Source organism: Spermophilus citellus, assembly GCF_964194105.1.
Source record: "Spermophilus citellus genome assembly, chromosome: 10".
Lineage (NCBI taxonomy): Eukaryota > Metazoa > Chordata > Mammalia > Rodentia > Sciuridae > Spermophilus > Spermophilus citellus.
Window position 1 is genome coordinate 74,951,012 of NC_138197.1, and position 16,876 is coordinate 74,967,887.

The 16,876-nt window shown below is 36.7% G+C and overlaps 1 protein-coding gene across 1 annotated transcript; it reads left to right on the forward strand.

The window, feature by feature from the left end:
- Window positions 1-5,685: 5,685 nt before the first annotated feature.
- LOC308658821 (olfactory receptor 6C2-like) lies at window positions 5,686-6,627 on the forward strand (the record flags this gene model as incomplete). Its single annotated transcript, XM_081311740.1, has 1 exon — window positions 5,686-6,627. One exon carries the CDS (start codon window positions 5,686-5,688, stop codon window positions 6,625-6,627), a length of 942 nt encoding a protein of 313 aa, XP_081167866.1.
- Window positions 6,628-16,876: the final 10,249 nt, after the last annotated feature.

A 16,876-nucleotide genomic window follows, 5' to 3' on the forward strand; every position in this document is an offset into this window, starting at 1 on the left:
TGCCTTCCAAATCCTTTGAAAATATATCACAAAGAATATTACATTGCTGAAAATTTCAACATTTTCTAAATTGGATATATTATTTTAGTATGAAAAATTTAAGTAGAAATAATACAATATTACTATTATTTTAATGAAATTGTTCCCTTAATAGCAAAGTGAGACAAATTACTCTCTATTGCTAGAACTTTTACTTGCTCATTATTTACTGCACAAGATTATCAAAGCATGCTGAGCCTTGCCATATACACCACATGGGATTTTCTAAGGCAAATGGCCATAGAAAGGAAGAAGTCATTTTTCCAGACTCATGGGACTCATGTTGTTTGCAGGAATATTTAAAAAGCAAACTGAGTTACAAAAACAAATCCTAAAACAAACTGCTAACTCCTGGGGAAATATCCTTTCATTCAATGATAGGGAAATACACAAAGCCCAAGAAACCATGTTTTCAGATGGTGCATATGTTAAATGCTACCATTATAAATAATTGATGCTGACTGACTAGGGGCAGTTATTGCTTAATTAACAGAAGCACAGTCTGTTCCTCTATATGAAGACTACACGTAATGATCAGAGATTACTTCAACAAAAAAAAGCCTGTAATGCAGGTAAAAGAACTCTATTAATACTTTAGTCATCCTTCATTTGAGTCTAAATTGTCATGCAAATATATAAATTAAGTGATGGTTTATGGCATAAAGAACAGCACTGATGGGGTGTGTAGATGACAATGTCAGTAATTAACACTAATCTTTCTTTGCCTGAGTGATTCTCAAATTTTAATATGATATGAAACTCTTAATAAATGTACTGCAATTATTCTAGCTTCTAATTTCTCCACTAGCATCTAACCTCACTCCCTGACTTCCTAGTGAAGATTTATTATCTAATTCCCCAAAATTTCTATATTTGTGAAAATATCTTTGATAATTCTAATTCAAAAGATGAAAATAATTCATTGCAGAAAATAACGGTGAGAGATTTAGTACAAATTAAATGAGTTTCATGATGTGGAACCTAGCTTGGTGCCTTATAAATGGTGGATGCTATAAGGGATAGATTTATTTGAACTAACTTGCTTTGTGTTTAGTAACAGGCAGGTGCAATCAAACCCTGAGGGAATTAATAAGAGGGAGGGGATGAAAGGATCCAAAGCACTTCATTTCTTGGAAATAGTAGGACCAAGACAATGTCAGAATGGAACACTCTGTGCAGTAAATACATCATCATTATACCTAACAAGTCTGGAAAAAGGAATTGGGAGTTTGAAAGATACATTTGGAGAACTGATGTTATAAAACAAACGTTACCTTAGTCACAGCTTTCCCTATCCTGCATTGGTGGAATGATTTCTGAGAGGATGAAACCAAAAAACTTAGGGGAATTAAGAGTTCATTTTTGATGCAAAAGGAGACGATATATTTACACCTAATAAAAAAATATGTGAAGAGAGAAATGAAAATGATATTGCGTTTCTGAGAAGAAAAATAGATGAAATTTAGAGTTTGGATAAAGGACTATATGAAAGGCTTTAATAGCACAAAAGGAAAAACTATCTTGTTAAATAATTAAGGAGACAATTTTTGACTTTAAGATCTCTAGACTTATTCATCTTCCATACTGGAATTTTATAGCAACAGAACAACTCTCCATTTCCCTCTAACTCTCTTTCTTCGAATCTGAGTGTGTTAGATACTTCATGTAAGAGGAGTCACACAATATTTGCCTTCTGTAACTCATTTCACTTTGATAATATCTTCCAGGTTATTCATGCTGATACGTATTGCAGGATTTCCTTCTTTTTAAAGTTGGATAATATTCCATTGTGTGTGTGTATGTGTGTGTGTGTGTGTGCACAAGTACGCATCACATTTTCTTTTAGTCCATTTATCTGTTGATGGACATCTTAATTTTTTCTGTATCTTTGCTAATTTTACCTGCAAAGAACACAGGATTGCAGATTTTCTTTGGGATATTTATTTCTATTCTTTTGGAAATATGACAAAAAGTGGAAATGCTAGATCAGACAGTCATTCTATTGACAGTTTTCTGAGGAAACTCCTTAACATTTTCTATAGTAACTATATACAAGGTTACATTTCCACCAAAAGTATGCAGATCCCAATTTCTCCACATCCTCATGAAAACATATTTTTTATTGTTAATAGATGAATGTAAGGTGACATCTCATTGTAGTTTACAACTTAATATTAGTTGTTAGAAAGCTGAGTATTCAGAAGTACATTTTTACTGTAAGACTCCAAACACCCGATATTTCCAGTGTAACAAAGATTGTAAGCTGTGGTCACACCTCCTGAAGGATAGCAAAATCACCAGAAAAGAGAAGTTTTTAAAAACTTGAACTTTTCCTACCCACTCAGACTTTACTTCATCCTGTACTTGGTTCCCACTCATTGCAGAAGAGAGAACTACTGGTATTGCACAATTGTGTGCCTTACCTCAAAAGTGCTGGATCCTAAGAGATTTATAATTCCATACCGTTTAGGTGAATTTATGGATGAGAAGAATGGAAAAAAGAGGAGGAATCCTGGGCAGGCAAGGAAAAGTCAAATAACAGATCCTCAGACTGTGACTATTCCTGGCCATAGAAATTTGATGGCACTATTTTTCCCTTTACAAAAGGTAGGTTTATTTATTTATCTCTGTGGCAAACATCTCTTTTTCTCTAGAGACACTACCGCTGAAGATGATTATGTAAAATACAAAGAACTGAATAGCTAAATGAACATTTTAATATGGATATAAACGTAAGTAGAATAATTACTATTAATATGAAAAGATATTTAAACTAATAACATATCAGCATATGTACTTGGAGTCTCAGTATGAGAGAAACACATTTTTGGATATAGATAGAAAAGTAAATTTAAAAAATACCTGGGTTATAATCAACAGATTTAACAATAATTCTAATCTTCTAGACATCAGAAAGTAAGTCTTTTAGATATAAGTATTGTCTGAAACATTCTCTATTTTTTGAAAGATTAAAATACAAGTTAAAATATATAAAGGTACATCAAACCATTTCTTCGAAAATTATTAAACATGTGTTATGTATCATGCTCTTTTTTTTTGTAGCTACAAAGGCTATAACAGAGTAAGAACAAATTTCCTGTTCTTAGAGTATATTTTATCTCAACCCTAAAAATCTAATAACTTTGAGAATATTTGGATATTCCTAAGCTTCTTGAAGGTACCTGTTTATATTATCCATGTGGATCATGGTTGGTTTGAGAAAGACAATACAAACTCTGTCTTAGGAAATTAAATCTTTAGAAATGCAGTAGGTGGTTTCAGACTAATGTGGAACAATGTGGAATAATTACAGTTCCAAAAAGTGATATATGGGAAGCAATTATGTTTAAAAAAAGGGCAAACTTTAACTAAGTGCCTAACAAGGAGTAAGAGGTCAGGAAAGAAGTTATTGGAAATAAGAAAGCAAACAGCAGCTGCTGACAGGGAATTAGTTATTAAGGGTAAAAGAAGAAGTAGATCAAGGCTGGGAAAAACTCTGTAGAGTGTAGAGCTGGGCCTATTCAGGCCTTTGATTTAAGAAGTCTTCAAAATAAAAGAGTAGTTTGAAGTGTATATGTAAATAGACTTTGAATCAAATGACCAGTATAAGCATTAGGGAGTATGTAGACAGGATATAGACAATGCTGCTTTGTTTCATCCCTAAGTTTACAATATAAGCCAAATATAAGAAAACTTAATACCATATACAATATTGTTTCTACTTTATAGAAATTTACAGAAACATACAGGATAGGGTTAGGGATGAGGCTCAGTAGTAGAGTACAGGCTTGGCATGTGTGGGAACTAGGTTTGATCCCCAGCACCACATTAAAAAAAACACAACTAAATAAACAAAATAAAGGTATTGTGTCCATCTACAACTAAATATATTTTTAAAATACAGGAGAAATATAATTACAGTGCAAAGCATAATACAATGTGACATACTCCACGATTGAATAAACAAAAGGTACTTGGAAATACCATAGGAGCACAATTTCACGTGCTTTGAGTTTATGAATGAAAAAAATTTTTGAAAGAACCGATACCAACAGGGATCCAAGAAAGACTAATAGGCATTAATCAAAAGGTTAGCCTGTGCAGAGGAGAAAGCATGTAGAAAATATGAACAATTTCAAGTAGTCAGTATTGGTGGAACTCAAGCCCTAAGGAAGAAAGGTAAGAAAATGAGAAGTGCTGAAGTAAGAAAATCAAAGAAGCTACTTTCCATAAAGAGCCTTGTAGGTTAAGCAAAAAGATAATTCTATATCAAAAAAGTAGTTAACACTGGTTGAAGATAAGGCAAATCTTTTAGAGCATATGGTAATTGGGATGTGAACACACAAATTGTAATGTTTAGAGCATCTTCAGGCTTAGTATTCATGGAAGGTCCTGGAAGCAACACAGTGCAGACACCCAGGAATGACCTATATGCTATATTCTATAGATCTCTTCTTTGCAGTACATCATATAAATAATAAAGCAAATTAATTGATAAAATCACTCATGGAAAGCATAGTAAAAGAAGAATAACAAACAGAACACAAGAAGTGAGATGTCTGAAAGTAGAATATTGAGGAACACCAATATTTCACATGTGAATAGAGAAAAGTGAAGAGTAAAAAGAGACACTAAAATAGCAATATAAAGCTAGAAGGAAAATTAGAATAACGGCATGGGACCCATTAAAACAATGACCAGTCTTTGATTTTTGATGCTGTGGCAATTTTAGGCAAGACATACCTAAAATGTGCCATTAGCTTCAATAAAAATGAAGTCTTTGGAGAGTTAGGAAATCTATAGGGAGTTGCAAGTGAAAGTCCCAACAGAGCTAGTTAAGACCTCAATGGAATGAAGAAGAACTGAGGAGAAACTTGGATGTCTTTAAATGAATTTAAAACATCATGCAATAATACACAGCCTAGAAGGCTATATTCTGTGATATTAAATATATATTAACATCTGAAGCTTTGAGAGAAAGAGGGACAACAGTCAAGTAATTGAGCATAAATGTATGCAAAGAAAGTACTCTTTTTTTTAATACCTTGGACATAACACTTTCTCACACTATAAGGAAAATAGTTCTACATCCAACCATCCATAGGTTCTACAATTTCCACTATAAGGAATACTGTTCTTGTCTTTATCACTTGTTTGTTTTTCAAAAGAAATGTATCTTACCTTTACATCAATCCCCAGATAGTAACAAGTAAAGAGAATCTATGCTCTTAGTTACATGGATAGGCTGGGTATCCAGGGTTCTCTTGGACAAAGAACTATTAACCTCCCATAAATGGCATCTTTTTCTAACCCATTTGGAAATCCAGTCCATCTAATGAGTTGTATGTGACCAATAAAATACATTTGTAAATTCTAAAGGGAGCAAACGATCAAATAAAAAGTTGGATTGTTCTACAAAAGCATGAACCCTTAAGGAAATCTCCACTGGTCATACACATAAAATTCAGGATTTCTATTAAAATAATAAAAACATTAATTATGATATAAATGATTTAAAAGTAGAAGAAAAATATAGGCTGGATTGCTTGGCTTCTATATGCACACCTTTTTGTTGTAGAATTTGAATATGTTTCTCTTTATGAAATCTTGGTTTTTATATAAGGATTTGGTAAATATCAGTGTACAATGATGAGGAACCACACAGCAATAACCACTTTCATCCTGCTGGGACTGACAGATGACCCCAAACTGCAAGTTCTGCTGTTTATCTTCCTGTTGCTCACCTACATGTTGAGTGTAACAGGGAACCTGACTATTATCACCCTCATACTGGTGGATCCCCATCTTAAGACTCCTATGTACTTCTTCCTCAGAAACTTTTCCTTCCTAGAAGTTTCATTTACTACTGTCTGTATCCCTCGATTCCTGTATAGTTTATCAACTGGAGACAATACTGTTACCTACAATGCTTGTGCAAGTCAGATATTTTTTGGTTTTCTCTTTGGAACAACAGAATTTTTTCTCCTGGCAGCCATGTCCTATGATCGCTATGTGGCCATCTGTAAACCCCTTCATTATATGACTATCATGAACAACAGAGTGTGCACCATATTAGTCCTCTCCTGCTGGGTAGCTGGCTTGATGATTATTGTCCCACCCCTAAGTGTAGGTCTCCAGCTTGAATTCTGTGATTCTAATGCTATTGATCATTTCAGCTGTGATGCAAGTCCCCTCCTAAAGATCTCCTGCTCAGACACATGGATATTAGAACAGATGGTCATCATTGTGGCTGTATTCGCCCTCATTATTACCCTGGTCTGTGTGGTTCTGTCCTACACGTACATCATCAGGACCATTCTGAGATTCCCCTCTGTTCAGCAAAGGAAAAAGGCCTTTTCCACCTGCTCCTCCCACATGATTGTGGTTTCCATCACCTATAGCAGCTGCATCTTCATCTACATCAAGCCTTCAGCAAAGGAAGAGGTGGCCATAAATAAAGGAGTTTCAGTTCTCACCTCTTCTGTAGCGCCCTTGCTGAACCCTTTCATTTACACCTTGAGGAACAAGCAAGTGAAACATGCTTTCAATGACTCCATAAAGAAGATTGTGTTTCTCTCAAAGAAGTAGAAGTTTTGATGAATAAGTAAAATAAAACATTCTGTAATTCTTTTAGTACTGCTTCTAAGTTACTTCATCATTTCCTTTCTACATTACAATCAGATTAGCCTTCTCAATGACACTTAATATTTAATCCTGATCTCATCTTTATTAAACTCTTTATTATTTCAAATCAAATTCATGCATTGTGTTTTCCATCACTGTGAAACTAAAACTCATAATTTCCAAAGTGTTAAGTTTTTCTTATTTCTGAGCTAGGGAAGTGAAGAAAATAACATTGCTCCAGGGAGGGAAAGATAATATTTAAAATTGTATAAATTATCTATGGGTTAAATTAAATGGCAATAGTCTCAGTCACTTTCTTCCTATAATACAAGTTACAAAATGAATAACACAAATGCAACAATCAAAAAAGAAACAACAACAAAAACAGCAGAGACATGCTAAAATATACTAAAACAAATAAAGCATTCCAAGCAAATTAAAATAATTGGAGAATGAGGTATCAGCAGGAGTTGATTAGTCAGAATTGAAGAAATGGAGATTTCTTCCCAATCACAGAGAAGACTTATTTGCTATTTCCTTATATAGAAGAGCAATATTACTTTCAAAATATGCATTTAATTTAAAGCAATATATACATAAAATCACATTTTATGTGTTACTATTTCAGAATAGATACATAAAAGTGAATTGGAACACCAAATTTTACATTTTCACAAATAGGAAAACTAGTTAAATCAACATAGAATATACAGAATAATTTTTTGAAGATATCAAGGATATAGAATTAATAAAACTTGGAAAAAATAATAATACTAATATCAATTGGAATTAAGATGAAGGGAACATATTTTTTTTTGGTGTTAAGTATTTTGATTTCTTTGCATAACCTGGAGATTAATGCTCTGAGGTGAATGCACTAAACATTTTCTCCCATTCTGTAGGCTCTCTCTTCATGTTTTTAATTATTTCCTCTTGTACACATTCCATGTCTGTGAGGGAAAGGTTTCCCTTCAGAGGGATGGGCTGGCTGAGAAATAAAACCTAAGAAAATAGTACTACAAAATAACCACAGGACACAGAAATACAATTTCAGAGCTGGGGCAGCAACAGGCCAAGCTGACCAGACGGACAGCTTCTAACAAAAAAAAAAAAAAAAAAAAAGGAGCCCACAACTGATTTATTTATATCAGCACAGATCAAAAGAATTTGATAGGAATTTCTTCTCAAAAGCACCATTGAGGTAGGGGTCCATAGACCAATCAGATCTTAATGGGTCACGCCGAACTCTAGTGCTGCACAGGACCTTTGGCAAAGCTGGGTGGGAGTTCATAATATATAAGACCATCTCAAAACCAGCAGGGGTGGTCCTTGGAGTTCCCAGATGCCAGATGTTCCCAGTCAATGGCTTCAATGCTGATCTTGCCTTGCACATTTCATAGATGGCTTCCCACACTTCCCCTTTTCTTACTTTTTAAATGCAAATGATGGGATGTTATATAGAGTTCCTGGATTCATGTTCTGAGGTTATGACAATCTATTATTAGGATACAAAGGAGAATTAGTAGAAAATATATAATTCCAATAATATACCATGCAGAGTATTTCAGCATATTTCCCGGATTAAAGCTGTTCAATTCCTGAAGAATTTGAGGAGCTAGAAATATAGGGTCCATAAGATTGATTTTGCTTTTCTGAATATCCTGGATGTGATGATGTAACTCCATAAGATCCAGGCTATTTTATTGCTATACCAAATATCCATTATATGATTTTTAGCCTTTTCCGAATCCCATTGAGAAGCATTATATTTCGTGATAGTAACACAGACATATTTATAATCAGCATGGCATTTAAGCCTTTATTTAAACTTAAGAGTGGAAAACTCATTACCAATAGTTATGGCAGTAGCCTCCAAGGCATTCAATTTAGTTTCAATCTTTTCATCAATATTTATCTGATTATGGAGAGCTTTGAAATTATTTTGAACCAAATTCTTGAGAAAATGTGCATGTTGACTGTTTTGAAATATAGCCACCAAAGCTGTTACATTACAGGATATAAATGGTATTAAAGCAACCATTCCAAGAATTATGAGACCAAGAGCTCACTTGGCTCTGGTTAACTGAGCATGCATCTGTTGTAGAACTTGAACATCAGCATCAGCATACCACGGTTCTGAAATGTTGGCTGGTAGTAAGACAAAGGAGGTTAGTGAATGCTGGCTCGGATCCCCCCTGGCCCCCGGGGCTTGGTGCCGGTCCTGGTTTCTTGTGTGCACGCCAAAGAGGCCAGCTCCCAAGGCCTTGAAAGATTTGTGGTTTCTGTTTTCATATTCAGCCTATAACAGTCATGTGGGAATGTCCTGACCTGCTTGGGTCTGATAAGGTTCCTGGTTGAAGGCTTAGTATGAGTCGACAAGGACCACCTGCCCCCCTCCGTCCTTGCTTCCGCCTACCAGTAACTTTCCATTCTGTCTGAAAGAAATATACAAGTATGAGCTGAGATAATAAAGTCAGAGTCTCCCCCTGGATGAAGAACCTTGGTGTCCTGTGAATTCTTTTAACCCCGACGTCTCCCGCCGGACTCGGTCCTTTTCGCCGGACGCGGCAATTGGAGGTTCCACCGAGATAGCGGAAGGTAAGTGGTCGGGGCTCCCTCCACGAAGAGGGAGGATTAATAGCCTTCGATAAGAGAAGGGGAAAAGAAGCCTTCGATAAGAGAAGGGGAAAAATAGCCTTCGATAAGAGAAGGGGAAAAGAAGCCTTCGATAAGAGAAGGGGAAAAAAAGCCTTCGATAAGAGAAGGGGAAAAAAAGCCTTCGATAAGAGAAGGGGAAAAAAAGCCTTCGATAAGAGAAGGGGAAAAAAAGCCTTCGATAAGAGAAGGGGAAAAATTGAAACTTAAACTAGGAACAGGTAGCTACCATGGGTAACTCAGCAGCCAAAGTTCGTCTGGCCAACGAACTCAGAGAGCTATTGAACACACAGGGAACCAAAATAAAAACAAAAACTGCAACAGAATTCGTTGAAGTTATTGCCCAGGCATATCCTTGGTTTCTGACAGGGGGATTTCTTAATAACAATGATTGGGATCAAGTCAGATGTGATTTACAAAGATTGTTGAAGGATCAAGGTCTGGAAAGTATCCCAATCGCCACTTTCTCTTTATGGAGACTGGTTAAAGATGCTTTGTTAATAGATAAAATAAAGATTAAGGAACAGCTTGCAGAATGTGAACAAGTCCTTAGCCAGGTCCAGGAAGAGCAAATGGCAGAGTCCTTACCCCTTTCCCATTATTCTTTCACATTTCCTTCTTCATTCTTAGATCCACCCTAGCTACTCTCAACCCTGCCTTCTCATCTTCCCCCTCCCTAATAGGCCCACAGAAAAGTCTTAACTGACCTTCTCCAGAATATTCACCATGGCTTATTTTAGGATTTTCAACAAAAGAATCTCTACAAAAAAGTTCAATGTGGATAAATTTCCTATTTTCATATTGCCCTGTTTTATTTGGCTACTGTCTAAAAAATTAGCACTCCAGGCGCTAGACACTCCCTTACTAGTTTTTCACAAAAATATGTAAACAAGGCCTCTAGCCTTGAGCTGGGCTTCACAGTGCTGAGTACATTTCTAAGATAAGGGAGTTACTAACTGGGCTCCATGGTAACAGCTGGCAGGAGGAGGAACTGGATAGGGAGATAGAGGAACTAAAGGGTCAAATGAAAAAGTCAAGATTTAAAGCACCTATGGCCCCAATCCCTGTTGCGCTCCCTCCTTACAACCCCAATTGAGACAAGGACAACCCCAGAAGGCGGGGGGCAAAGGTATTCAGTGGCAGCCTAAGACGGCCCAAACTTTTCCAGTAATTGAAAACCTGGATGCCTATGGACAGCCGGCCAGAGTGTATGTTTCTTTAGCCTTTAAGGATATTAAACAACTAAAGGAGGCAATTACTAATTACAGACCCCATGCCCCCTTCACATTGACTCTCTTCAAGTCTTTCTCTGCCAATCAGCTGACACCTAGTGACTGGCAACAGCTTTGTAGGGCTATATTGTTCGGAGGGGATTTTTTTTGTTGTGGGAAAGTGAAAATCAAGAGAGGTGTCGCGAGCTAGCCCGAGTCAATCAAGACGCCAGCTTCCCACGGCGTAACCTTGAAATGTTAACATACAGAGACAAAACAGAGACTTTTTCTTTATAGTTGTGTTACTAAATAATATTCTATTGATGAGAGATATCAAATATGCTTCTTTATATTTTACCTTTAATTTTGGAGGTTATGAGGATGCATTTGCTCGCCACAGGAACAAGCCGGCAAAGTTCCTGTGATGACCAAAAAATCCTTATTCTCATTGCTAACTATAAAAATAAAAATGTATACTCAAGGATCTTATTTCAGTTACATCAAGTGACGTCACATAGAAGAGTGCACTCCTAGTTAAAAATAAATTAAAATAGATCCAAATATTTTAAGACCACGTGGTTACATAAAGTTAATACAATTATAAGTTAAGTTCTTATTCTTAATATATATTTTTTAGATATTTAAATAACCTATATTTGTTAATCTATAAATTAATTAGCACATGCCTAATTGATTAGTTAATATATATTTGCCTAATTGTTTTTCTTCAACAGGAAACCCATAATTTATGTTTTATATTTACATTTATCAAGATACTCTGCCTTTTTAATTACAGATATTTGAGATAAGTGTGTTTACTATAAATTTGCTTTTAAGTGAAAATACAATCAAGTAGTTTCTAATTCTCAAGGTTACTGTTTAAACTTATAAGATGATAAATTATTATAATTATTTCTACAAAATATCTAAAGGTTTTAACTATATTTTCATTGATATTTCTTATCAAAGTATAATAATTTGTTTATAGATTCTAAGGTTTTCAGAAATTGTTCCAAAGTATATTTTTTTTTAAGAAAAAGGTGCTTCAACAAAGAAAAAACACACATGGATCCTAAAAAGAAGAAAGAAATCATCTTTAGGTAAAACAAGGTCTTTATATTCATTTTCCAAAAAAAAAAAAAAAAGGGGGGGTTTATATTGGTATCTAAACAGATGATGTAAAAAGTTAGAACAATTAAAAAAGAGATTTATATATACTAAACTGACTATAATTAATTTAAGGGTATTTCAGGTTATTTTCCTAATTTAACTATACTAATGTGAGCAAAAATTTTGTCCATATTTTGATATGATAAACACCTATTAAAATGTAAGTTTATTTCTTTAAAGAAAGATCCTTATTGCCTAATAATTCTTACTGTTTAAGATAAAGATTAATTTTGGTAAATAAATTCACATTGTTGATTAAACATTAAGTATATTGAACTACTAACTTAAATCCCTGTATGACCTTTTGAGAGGAGACCCCTCACCCACCTCCCTGTAAAAACCTACTCCAAAAGCCTTGAAGGCACTCAGGTTAATAAAAACAGCCCCACAAAAGATACAGGTTACCCAGATAGATTATTCTATACCCCTATCATTTATAATCCTGCCATCAAAATTAACTCCTACTGGAGTGTTTTGGCAAACAGGTCCCATCTATTGGGTCCATCTACCCGCTTCTAACTCTCGGGTGATAACTCCCTTTTATGAACTAGTGATAAATCTGATCTGAAAAGCCAAATATTTGGGTGATGCACTGTTTGGAAAAACTTTTGACATTCTCATTCAGCCTTATACCCAGGATATGATTTTAAAATTACAACAAGAACATAATCTTTGGTGTCTCTTCCTTTGTAATTTCAAAGGTCAAATTGATAATCACTTTCCCCGACATAAACTTCTAGAAGGCCTTAAAAAATGTCCTATTATTTTTCCTAAAATTATTAAAAGGGAACCTATCTCAGGAGCTCAGACTGTTTATACAGACGGAGCTAAAGGGGGCTTTGCTGTTGTTTTTGATGGATCTCAAGTAATTCGACACCCTGTTCCTAAACTGTCTGCCCAAAGATCAGAACTTGAGGCTCTAATTATGGCTCTTAAACTTTACAATTCCACCCCACTTAATGTGTATACTGATAGTCTCTATGTTGCCAATTTAGCCTTAGTTATTGAAATAGCCCCTTATATTGGCAGGCAATCTACTATCATGGAACAATTACAAACGGTTCAGCTTCTTGTTTGGGCTAGACGAGATCCTTTATTCATTGGACATATCTGAGGACATTCAGAGCTTCCTGGACCTCTGGCGGAAGGCAATGCTAAAGCAGATGCCGCCACTCACAATATGGGACCGCTTTTCGGTCTCCTCCTTATAGTTGCTGTAGGCCCCTGCCTTGTCAAGAGAATGACACAATTTATTAAAGATCAAATTAACATTCTGACTTCTAAGCCAATACAGGTTCATTATCAACGCCTACAAACCAAGGATGATCTTGCTGAAGTTTGTCTCCGACCGATTCGAAGATGATTTTTCTACAATGATCCCTGCTTCATGCCTTCCTCCTTTTGCCCCCTTTTTCTTCCTTATTATTCCTCTCCTCTGACTCTATGCCTTGTCGAACCGGAACCAATTAGAGACCCAATAATGACTGGCTGGATCGCTACCACTAAATGCCTTGGTAATAACGAGCTGATCATGTAGTACCCAGAGACGGGCAACTTTCACGCTTGCACTGCAACCTAAGACAGGGGAATGGGGCCTCCCCAGAGACAGGTAAGCACTGTAAGGGCAGTAAACGACCTAAGACAGGGGCTACTTGATTCCCTTTGACGTGCAACAAACAAAAGAGGGGGAACTGCTGGCTCGGATCCCCCCTGGCCCCCGGGGCTTGGTGCCGGTCCTGGTTTCTTGTGTGCACGCCAAAGAGGCCAGCTCCCAAGGCCTTGAAAGATTTGTGGTTTCTGTTTTCATATTCAGCCTATAACAGTCATGTGGGAATGTCCTGACCTGCTTGGGTCTGATAAGGTTCCTGGTTGAAGGCTTAGTATGAGTCGACAAGGACCACCTGCCCCCCTCCGTCCTTGCTTCCGCCTACCAGTAACTTATCATTCTGTCTGAAAGAAATATATAAGTATGAGCTGAGATAATAAAGTCAGAGTCTCCCCCTGGATGAAGAACCTTGGTGTCCTGTGAATTCTTTTAACCCCGACGTCTCCCGCCGGACTCGGTCCTTTTCGCCAGACACGGCAAGTGAAGGATTAACATTCCTCACTCTCTGTTAAATGTAGTGATGAAATTAGATTGCATTTTTTACGGGCTACAGGACATGTATCACTTTTTTTGGCAATTATAATAATTTCCAAAAATTAAAACATACGAAGATTGAAACAGGATCACAGGCCATATCAGGAACCCTCTTTGCAATTCCTGTCTAGAAAGTCAGGCATAGGGTTATCTATATGATGTAGAAAGTCTGAGGCTGAAATTAAGTGCCAGAGATCTTTCTTGATACCTCCTTCACTGAAGGTTAGAATATCACCAAGAAAACCTTCAGGGGTCATGACATTCTTAAGTAGTGGTCTTTTATCAATTCTTAGAGACAGTCCAAAATATATCCACTATTTCTCGAAACTTTATATTGAACTGGACAGACATTTGCACATCCCATCTATTTAGGAAAGGTACCAAATTCTATTGCAGAACAATTAAAGAAGTAAGGTAATTGTGGATCTTCTGGAGAAATGACTGGCTTGTTATAAGAAAATTCCATTTTAATAACTGTCCAGACATAAAATTTTAACTTCCAGGGGTTAGGTCTCCCATATGCTGTCTTCTCCTCAGCAGGTACCTTAAAACAGCCAGCATGTTTATCATGGGACCAACATAGAAGTACTTGTACATTGTAACCAGTATAATTAAATCCAGCCCCACACATACATGGGTGTAATATGAGTATCTGTAAAACCTCCCATCATATGTGTATCATTAGTAAATAGTGGGATGGATTCTCCAGTTGACACTACTAAAGTTGGATCAGGGAAATAGACTCAAAAATCTTTCCATGGATTCTAATTAGCTGCCAGCTAAATAGAGCTATCATGGCCACAAACATTGGGGTGGAGACAGTTCAGCCTATTGCATCAGATTCTTCAGCTGTTTCCATGATGGCAGTTTAGACATTTAGTCCCTCTGGGACTTCTTCATCCTTTTCCTACTTACTAAATTCCTGTCCCTGCTGGGGGGTCAGTGCTGACATCTCTGGACTGATCTTTAGTCATTTGAACCTAGGATCCAGGTCCTTCATTTCTGAAGGCATGTTCAGGTACCCAAATAGGACAAAAGCACCTTCTGAGAAAACATAAGCATGACCTCTATCCCACAATATGAATGAATTTGGTCCTCTCCACTGTCCTGTTTGTAAATCTTTCCACCAAACTAGCCCAATGGACTTGTTTGCTGTGGAAAAAATGTCTCTCAGCAGCAGTGCAATCTATAGAGAGACAAGTTAAAAATTTAGAACAAATAAAGCATGATTAAAGTTATTCTGTAGGGTTGTAATTCTCCTCCCCCCTTTTAAGTAATTGTAGCTTAATAGATAAATGAGTTTGTTCTACAATGACGTGACCTTGAGCATTATGAAGATTGCCTGTATTATGATCAGTACAAAATTGGTGGCAAAATGTACTGGAAAATTATCAAGGATTTAAGGTATAAAGAGTCCTGAAATGCCATATTTATCTTCCCAAAAGTATTGAGCACTTTCAGCAGGCTGAGAGATCTGACCAATGCCTTCTTGTTGGGTAGGTGCTGTCTGTAAGGCCCAATTCCTGGGCCAGAATTAACTGGAAATTACAGAGACATCTGCACCAATATCTGTAACTCCCTTGAAAATTTTGTAATTACATTTAAGATACAATACAGGGCACTCTTAAGTAATTGAGCCAAGTTTGCTCTGTGTGGGTACTTGGAAATCTGAATTTCTTGGTGACCCAGCTGCTAAATCTTTCCCTGCAGGATGACAAGGCACGTAAACAATTGACACTATGATGTCTTTTGGAGAAAGCTGAATAATGGAATTTGCTTGAACAGCAATTTTAATTTCTTCATTAAAATTTACATAAAAAACAGCAGCTAGTACACAAATTCCTTTTCTATTTAATATTAAACCTATTGTATCTGGTGGTAGAGGTACATAAATTCCAATAGGAACCATTTGTGGACCCCTCTCTGGTGTCAGTATGAATTTTGAGGTGGGATGGAACTCCAAGCTCCCCGTTCCCAAGTGGAAAATGTACTGAATATATCACAAGACTGGAGCTGCACATAAGGAGGCTGAGCTAGAGTGAGTGACGGTTAACCCACAGCCAAAAGCTGCTCTGGAGCAAATTGTGATGTCTCCCCCATTATCTGTTGGGGTTGGGGCTTTTCCTACCTCCTGTTTCCCTGTTGTGTAAATGAACGTGGTCTCTTTATGACATTCTGGGCATGGCATTCCCATACCCAGTAGTTAACACAGACAAAGACCTGGTATATTCCTTTGTCCTTGTGACGGTTTGAAATATCTGGCCATGTGTCCCATCTTGCTACAATTAAAGCACTGCCTCTTAGAAATGGTCTCATTTAATGGATTTTGCAAAACTTGTTGTAATACAGCTGCCATGGCTACACCCTGGGAATAGGCTAATCCCACCCTTAAAAAAAATGTGTATGTAATCTGATATCATTCCTTTTTTGCAGTGGGGCTGAATTATCTCTTGGAAAATTCTACTAGAATTTTCAAAAACTATCTGTTTAATTAAATCTCAGAGGCATTCAGATCTCTGATCAAAGGGCTCACAGCTTGATATAAGTGTGTCACAAAATCTGAGAAATTCTTCTTGGTCCCTTACTAAATCTGACTGAAATATAGTTTTCTCTCCCTCAGTAGGTAATTCTCTCCATATCCTTCTTGCACACACACTAATGTGAGTATAAGTTTTTGTAAGGAGCATCTGCCATAGACCTTCTTGGATATGCTGGGATTCACTAAGATGCTGGCCATAAGGAACAGCAGCCATTGAACTGTTTAGTCATGTCTGCTTGCAATTGATGAAGAGCTGTAAGGGGCACTAGCCCTAGGTGTTAGGTTGGTTTAAAGTGGCTAATGGAACAAAGCACCAAGCAACTCATGCGCCTGAAAAGAACAACTAATCAGACACCAACAGAACCATCTGCCAATCAGCAAAGTCTCTTGATCAATCCTGGAAGGACATGGATCTCAGCAAGATCCCCTGACCAGCCCCAGGAATAGAAGGGACTCTAAAAACCACCCATTTCCTGTCCCAAACCCTCCTTTCCTCCC